Consider the following 8,593-nt stretch of genomic DNA (forward strand, 5'->3'; position numbering starts at 1 on the left):
TAAACTGACTTGCAAAACCTCAAAGACGTCTGCTCATCAAATGAAGAACATCTGAAACTAATTAGGGGTAAAGACAACCTGATCATCTAATAACTTTCTTCAAGCACGAAATCAGATAAATTACAAATTTATTTAGAATATAAACATTTGTTACATATCTAAATGATGAGCACATTAAAAAGATACCATTATTAAAACACCAAAGCAGCTTACATTATACCACTCACTGAGTCTGTTTCATTCCTGTATTTCTCAGAAGTCCTACAAGTACTGAAAGCAGATGAAATACTGTAACTTTAACAGGCCACAAAAAAAAAAAGTGAGAGGAAACACAGGATACTTATTTAAAAACTAGTTTTTAATAAAAATGGAAATAACAATTATAATAACTAATAAAAACTAGTGCTTAAAATTAACCACATTTAGCGTGCTTTACCTGATCCTCCGACAATGCTGCACAGGATTTACTTTACAAGCAGGAATACAGACACTCAGCAGGTTGCCTGCATCACTAAACTATCTGAAATTTGAATTAGAAATAGCATTCTTATTTCATATCTGAGGATGAAAACCAACAAGACATACTGGATGCAGTCATTTCTGGTTTACCAGAAAGATGAGCACACACAAGGGAAAACTATGTGCTAGCTTCCATTTCAAACAAGCAATGCTGTTGCTAATCAGCAAGAACTTCTGTCTTACTGAACGGTTTTTGAAATTTGCTTTGAAGAAAAACTCTTGGAACACGCAAGTCTTCTTTCCTATTCACAGTTTCTCGCTGCACATATTCATTGACCACTTGCTCATATCCCTCAGCCTTGAAAAGCTGAGACAAGAACTCTGGAAGAGAATTTGAAAAAATACGATGAAATATTATGTTTAAGCTATTTTTAAAACACTAGTCAGCATTTATATAAGCATACATTCTTATGTGTTACAGTATGAGAATCACACAGGCCTTCAGATTTCAAGCTGTTCCACACAGGCAGACTGCTGAATAAAAATCAATACAGATCTCCTTTAGAAACATCAATCTAAGCAAAACAGCTTGCAAATCTGGGGCTTAAACTAGTTAGTTTAGTTTCCAAAACGTGCCACATCTCTTATTTTTTACTGAGTTTTGCCATTCTCCTTGTGACTGACGCCAGTACATTTTCACTTTGTGCAGCTGGCCTTCACTAGCTGAATACATCACTTATTTCAAATATTTAAAAGGTAATCCAGCCCTGTAGATGCACTTCTGCTTGAGGAAGAATACCATCCTGCGTTACCAGACATTCACATGCCATTGCTCAACAGAAAAATGGACAAAATGGCAAAGTAGATATAGTGGTACCAAGCCTCCGCTAATTTCAATAAACAAAAGAATCTTACTCAAAGCCTATCTCCCTTAGGGAAGGCAGAAGTATCTCACCAACAGGGTGACCTACGCAGCAGAGAGGGCTGCTCACACTACTGACTTGTCATGTTAATTAAAAGTCATCGCTTTTCCTTTTCTGTACCTTGTTTCATTTACTGAGGTGGTAATTTCACAATAAATTTAAGCCATTCTATACTTGTGCTACTTGATAGAAAACAAAGACATGCCATTTCTTCACTGCTCAGGGGGATCAGCTCGATGAAAGGCTGATCATGTGAGTACAGGAACCCCAGCACTAGAAGAGGTGCTGTGCTGAGGAGGGAAGATGCAACCACCCACTTTGGTGGTAGTGCAGGCTTCTATCAACCTAAAGCCCATCATGAAGCCACGTGCACTGGTCATAAACATAGTGTGTTCATGTAAAATGGGGGACCCACATCAATGAAATATAAATAAATAGCACTTAATTGTGGACCTATTGAAATCTCATTGTGAGGAACATGCACATATTTCATAACAAAAAAATTACAACCATGCATTCCTCCACAAATTAATATTAATTTCAAACAGTGGAAGAATGGATTTTTTTTCCATGGAAAAATTATTATTATAAATAAGCACCATTCAAATCACCCCATGCAGCAATTACTTGGTGTACCACTATCATTCTAAACAATTGAAAAATAGCACGGGTTGCAAACTGTGTGGAAACGACAGGAGTCATGTTTCTAGTAACAAAAGAATTCACAAGCGTTAAGCAATATTTATAGGAAAATTAGTGAGATGAATGAAGTCATAATGATTAAAAATGGGAACAGAGGTGGTCCACGAGACAGTCACAGACCAGCCCAAGGCAAAACAATTGCTAACATGAGCAATATAAGATAAATTCTCTCTTTTCGCCTTCTTTCCTCTTCCTCATCCCTACCTCAATTCTTCCCCCAAAGCAAGCATGCGTACTAGCAAGGACTTTCTCATTCAGAAACAATTCTAACACACAATAAAAATGGGATTTACAATTCAACAGCTAGGTCAGTCTCTTATTTGTTCCCTTTAGCATCCATTCTCTTTGTAAGAGCTAATTGTTTAAACAGAACTAAAAGTCACTCAATAAATAACAGTTCTAGAAATGCTTCAATGGAGCCGTAGCACAGCCTGCATTATCTTAGATTTCATCATTGTCCTATAAAGAATAGAGAGAGCTCAGACAAGATTAATGGTTTTTATATATCAGAAGCAATTAGGTAATACGTTATGTCATAAAATATGAATAACATTTACTTGGCTCCAAATCAGTCTCTTCAGTGGCTGTATTTTGCTTTAGACTAAGAACAAAGAGCCCCACAGAAATAAACACACAGCTCTTCTTACACAGTGCCCTATAATTGATAGGGGGAAGTAACGGTTCACTAAAGTTTAGCATGAGGAATTGGGAGTTGTGAGAGTCTAAGCAAATTCCTTCATGCCTCTGTGCTTCAAATTCTCCACCAGTAAACTGCAATAATTACTCTCCTTCCTAAAGCATCATGAGCACTGAACGAAAAACTCTTTAAATGCTATATCAAATGGAAATAAATGTGTTTTTGCATTATCTTTACTAAAACAAGAGAAGATGGTGTGGCCACAGCTAGTCAGTGCTATCTCAGCATGATTTGTGCACAAGCTTCTTAGCACTGGAGTCATGGTTCTGCTTTAGAAGTCATTGACTTCTTCAGTAGACCTCATCTTACACACCAGGAATAGCACTGCAAAAAGAACGATGCCAAAATAACTGCTTAGTTGCTTCATGAAGATGATCAATTCTGTTACTGAGAATTGGTCTTATTCCCTTAGATAACAAATTTGAATGAAATCCAGCAAATACAGAAACTGCTGCTCTTGGCACTTTATAGCACATACAAGAAGCTTGTAAACGAGAAAGCGCTCCATAAAGTCCTGCCAGTCTAAATACCCTCTTTCTCCCAAAAAGGATGGCAAATGAAGTACACCATGATTTAACAGTTCATCCATGTAAAACAAAACTCCAGGGGCATGTTGGCAATTCCCTGATACAAGTTTAAACAGGAGATTCACAGAAAATAGAGCACTCTACAGTATGTCTTACCTTCAGTAAAAAAATATGATCTTGTCCCATCTTGTCTAACATAAAAGTTTTCTCCAAGTTTGCTGCCAGATTTAAACCTGAGCATAGCATGATCATACAGTCCATAGTCTCTGAACAAGACACACTTGCCTGGTTTTAATACCTGTCACATAATACATATATGCTTTAATAAGGCAAATGGATTTAGATAGATATATATATTTATTTGTATACACATGCAGACACATAAGACAAGGTATCCTAACACATTCATTACAGAAGTGAGAGATATATATATATTGAATTCATTCCCTGTGCAACAAAAAAGTGGTATATAAACTGGATTGTCCACTCTTATAAATGCTTCCCCATGAACAGTAGACTACAAATAGTTTTAGGATACCTGTTTGAGTGCTGATGAACAAGCTTTTTGCAACACGTTTTAAATACAGAGGACAGAAGAAAATAAACAGTTTAATAATAAAAATTAAGTCCTAACAGGGCTTTTTTTTGTTGTTAGGTTGTATACAGTCTAGCACCTGATTTTGCTTAATGATTAACAATAAAATTTAGAATACCACGGCATTTCTTTTTTGATGTGAGAAAGAAAAATGTTGCAATAAGAAATAAAAAAGAAACAGTTTCAGGAAAATAGATCGCAAGCTTGTGGTTATTTTTAATTGTTCTTTGGTAAAGAAATTGAGCCATGAAGAGCTTAAAAAATTAGAAAATCACAGCTGTTGGCCATGCTGACTTTAGACATTTGATGCATGCAACTTTCCTACCGCATCAAATATACCAGCTGTATTTGTTAGAGGAGAAGAGGAGTACTTGCCACTTGCAAATTTGTGCAGAAACCTACAGGCCAGTTAAATGAGCCAGGCATCTCCACAGAGAAAACAATAATTAGCCTTTTCATGTGCACGAGTTAAGAACCAATTCCGACTTTGGAAAACAGCTGGAGATACACCAAAAAAAAAAAAGTCTAACATTCCCTTTTCAAACTAGTGATGATAAACAGGATATCTGATAATATAAACCCCCAAAGGCACACATATGCATAAATAAAATATGTTTACTATTTCCCTCTTCAGTCAATATATGACATCTCAGGGAAATTCAGAACAATCACAATTGAGATTGTTTAAACCACCCTCTGGATGGGCCTATCCTAGTCTATGAACTAACAGAGGCAGCCCAGGGAGATGAGTTGCTCTAGATTAATGTTCATCTCCGAACACCCCACATTTAAATCACCACAGATCAAGTGTGTTTAATAATAACAATAACATCCTAACTGCAAGTCACTGTATCTTCTGGGATTCAGTTTTGCCTCACTGTCATTCACACCTTACCAACACAGACATTTCTGCAACCTGTAAACATTATTTGTAGCATCTAGGAGCCCAAGTGACAGGTTCAAAACACCTTTTTGTTACGTTGATGGCATGTATTACACCAGAATCCAAACAACCTCACAACACTAAGAGAGAAAAAAACATTGTAAAACATATTTTATTCCTGTAACCTAGGTGAACTAACTAAATACATACATGGAATATAGTATTAAAGATCACCATTACAAGAGGGGTTATTTTCTCAGAAAAAAATTGTCCTTTCAAGCTAAAAAGAAGGAAAGCACTTTAAAGGCTGTAAAATCAGCTGGTTTTACCTTGTAAATGTTCTTCAAGACAAGATGCATTTTGTCAGGATGAATGGCAGAAAGTACAAATATAAGCGTGACAACATCCACAGAATCTGCTGGTATATTTTCTAGAAGATCATCTTTGGTAAGATCACACTGGAACACTTTACATCTTTCAGTACTGTATAAGGCATTTTTCTAGGGAAGTTGAAAGAGTATGCTTTCACTGAAAATTAGCAGCATTTGTTATTGCAAAAAAGTAAAAAACTTGTGAACCTAATCAGTAGAGCAACACAAAACATGGTGGCAAAAGAACATTAACTTCCAACAGGTGAGTAATGCAATCAGGAATTCTTTGCTACAGAGTACAATACTGAAACTACAACTACTAGAATAGTCTGTTCTCAGGAATTTGAGAAGGAATGTGCGTTATTAAGACAGTTCAGAAAACATACCATTTCTGTTTTATTGCTGCATAAATAAAACTACTGTTTTATTCTTTAAAAATACATAAATGTTATTAAAAGAAATCCTGTACTACAAGGTGATCAAAGTACATGCAGCTGTTGGGCTAGAAGTAGACTGTGAACAGTTGGGGTTCACATCACATAACCTGCAGCTGGGCTGTTCTAGCCCACAGTTTTTCTGGGTAAAAGGAAACCTGGTCTTGGCAAGAAAGAAGTTCAGCAAGAGCTGTGGAGGCAGACACCACCAAGTCTTCCAAAACCCAGGGTACAGGCTCAGCCCAACCTCATCTCGCAGTGCAGCTGTGGCATCCCAGGGAGCTGCTGTTCACTCCTGTTTGCCACACATATTTCTTCCCATCTTTCCCATGAGACATGCAGTATGTGCCTTGTGGTTCTCGGTCACAAATGCTCCACAAGAGAATGCTTTCAAATAGGAGATACATCGAAATTTACCTGTGATTACAAACTTAATAAACCATGAGACTTTTAAAGCCCAAAGGCCCCACCAGCCTTGCTGGAAGACTTAACTTTGGACCTGCAGTACCACCTACCTATGAATAAGTATAAACATACCTATTTCTAATCAGGCTACACATTTCTTTAACAATAACTTTTGTAGCCCTGTTTTCAAGATTCTCCTTGGGACTCCCTCTGCCCCACAAATATCAAGGGCAAGCTTCCATCCCAAACAAATTTTGCTTGTACTGGAGTTAGCAGAGACATAGTAGTGCTCCCAAAAAGTGGAGTCTTCACAAATCATTCAAGTAATATATGTACATTACCATAATGCTACAACGTGACACTGAAAAACTAGGCCTTGAGCAATGATTCGGCTTCTTGCATAGAAGCTCCACTGAAATGGATCAGTCTCCATTTTTTGGCAAAAGCTATCCTACCCTTCTTACAAAAAGGCAGGCAAGAGAAGTCTGTCATTCCAGCCATTTATAATTTCAGAAGCTTCCAAAGACACTCTAAAAGAAGTTTCAAATATCACACCAACCTTCACATACTCAACAGCTCTAGGAGAAAAATCACAGGCATATGCAAAAATATTCAGATCTTCTTCTAAGAGTGGAAACAAGCAGTTCCCAACCCCACAGCCTGCTTCCAGAATGGTCAGTTTCTGATCTGCAAACTGGGGAGGAAGAAATCCAAGATAAAGCACATCATTTTTGTTTTCCTCATTATATGAGCAGAGACACTGTTCAATCAGCATTTTAAAAGCTATAATTAAATCAATTTTAATTACCATTGATCCAAAAGCTGAAGTTAGGCATCAATTAGATAGTCTGACACTACAAAACAGAAATCTTGATTTCTGCAAAATTACAAATCTTTTTAGAATATATTAATATTTATTTAGTCATATACTCCTTAAGTAACCAACAGATTGTTGTAATATTTCTGTCTTATCTTTCATTCAGCTATAATGAACAACAGATGCATCTGGCTATTCCCCTTAATGATGTTTTGCAATTAGGCTGTAATTCTGGACGCTTTTCTTTAAAGCAGTGTTCTGAAGTGCACCAACTTGCAACTGAAAACGTCACATCACAGCGAGACAAGCTGTCTATTTAGGACACAAAACAAATACTCCAGATTTTGTTCTTAGTATCCAGTGTAGGTCAATTATAAACTGAAACCACACTGATGCATCTGATTCTGAGGAGATGTCTTTGATATTAAGAGAAACTACACAGGGCATTGCAAACTTAACATGTGACAGCTCTTACCCGAATTATACTTTGTTATAAGTATTATTAAATCAGTTGGAAACAATCAATCCCATCTTTTACAGAGGAAGGGTGTAGATCTCACCTCCCGACATGCTTTTAACTCTTGAAACTCTCTGGTTGTCCAATGTCTGTCTTTGAAGAAGTTGGTGCTGTTTCTTTTGTAAAATAGATCCCAGTTCTTCTGTGCCTCTTTCTCCAGTTTTAGTTGTTTGAACTCTGACACCAAAACTTGATCTTTTGCCAGTCTCTCAGCTTCTTCTGGGCTAAGGATTCTTGCACTATGACCTTCTTTCTGGAAAGCACCATCTTCAGTAGATGTTATTATATTTAAGCAATTGGCTGATGTGTTTTCTTGGAACATCCTAGATTCTTTCACACAAATATGAATGCCAAAGACCCAAGGGTGATTTTTTTTTCTTTAGTGCACATTTCCATCACTTAACTTAGGTAAAATAACGGAGGATCTAGAAGCAGAAGAAAAAATGAGAAAGAGCTACAGTGTGCACTTACTACGATTTTACGGTGATCTGTCCTACCTCATGAACTGCAATGCCACCAGATTTCTCTTAATTTCAGAAATCCTCCATCCAAACTAACAACTGCATACAACATCACACTGATGTCAAAGTTAAAGAAGATACTTAACAGAGACTGCTGGTCTTCTCTCTGCATCCTAGAAAGCTACCTGGGCATTAGTGTCATTTCACCAAAACAGAAATGAGAAAAACCCAGTAACACACCCCTAAAGCAAAAAAAAATAGCAGTAGTTCACTTATATATTTTATCTCACATCATACAAACACGAACGTAAAATACAAACGTGTGCAAATGAAATAAAGAACTGTCAAGATTTTGTCCATCTTCAACGGGAGACTTTTTTCCTTCAAAAACAACAGAAAAGGTTACAGAGACTAGGCTCCTTTGAAAGCAAGTCTCCTCGAGAAAAGTATATCCTCAAGTAAAAGCTTAATCAGCAAAACTTCTACTACGTGCCTGGCACGCTACAAAATGATCAACATTTATATTTCCTTATAGGACAAACTAGGGGCGGGGGGGGAAATCCAAGCTAGTCCTTTCACTGACCTATTTTGCGCTCAGAAAATGCTGTGGTAGGAAGTTAGCACGATGGCAAACACGGTTTTAACAGCCTACATTTAGGCTAAAGAGCCTTTTAAAAGGTGTTTAATCCAGCCCTAAGACCGCAAATAGACAATACCTCTGTACAAGCCCCCGGTCCCCCCACAGGGAAACCGGCTTTCCGCCAACAGCTGCTCCCTCAGAGGGGCCAGGGCCGCCACCGCC

The 8,593-nt window shown here is 37.4% G+C and overlaps 1 protein-coding gene across 2 annotated transcripts; it reads right to left on the bottom strand.

Moving 5' to 3' along the window:
* Positions 1 to 431: 431 nt before the first annotated feature.
* On the bottom strand, positions 432 to 7,764 carry METTL6 (methyltransferase like 6). Of its 2 annotated transcripts, XM_010287253.1 has the most exons (5): positions 7,374 to 7,764; positions 6,556 to 6,690; positions 5,116 to 5,286; positions 3,465 to 3,606; positions 432 to 840 (listed from the first exon to the last, which is right to left on the bottom strand). In XM_010287253.1, exons 1-5 carry the CDS (start codon positions 7,650 to 7,652, stop codon positions 677 to 679), a joined length of 891 nt encoding a protein of 296 aa, XP_010285555.1. In that variant the 5' UTR covers positions 7,653 to 7,764; the 3' UTR covers positions 432 to 676. The 2 variants fall into 2 exon arrangements, with proteins under 2 accessions (XP_010285555.1, XP_010285556.1); XM_010287254.1 differs by lacking the exon at positions 6,556 to 6,690.
* Positions 7,765 to 8,593: the final 829 nt, after the last annotated feature.

This window comes from Phaethon lepturus, unplaced genomic scaffold (assembly GCF_000687285.1).
Source record: "Phaethon lepturus isolate BGI_N335 unplaced genomic scaffold, ASM68728v1 scaffold10725, whole genome shotgun sequence".
NCBI lineage: Eukaryota > Metazoa > Chordata > Aves > Phaethontiformes > Phaethontidae > Phaethon > Phaethon lepturus.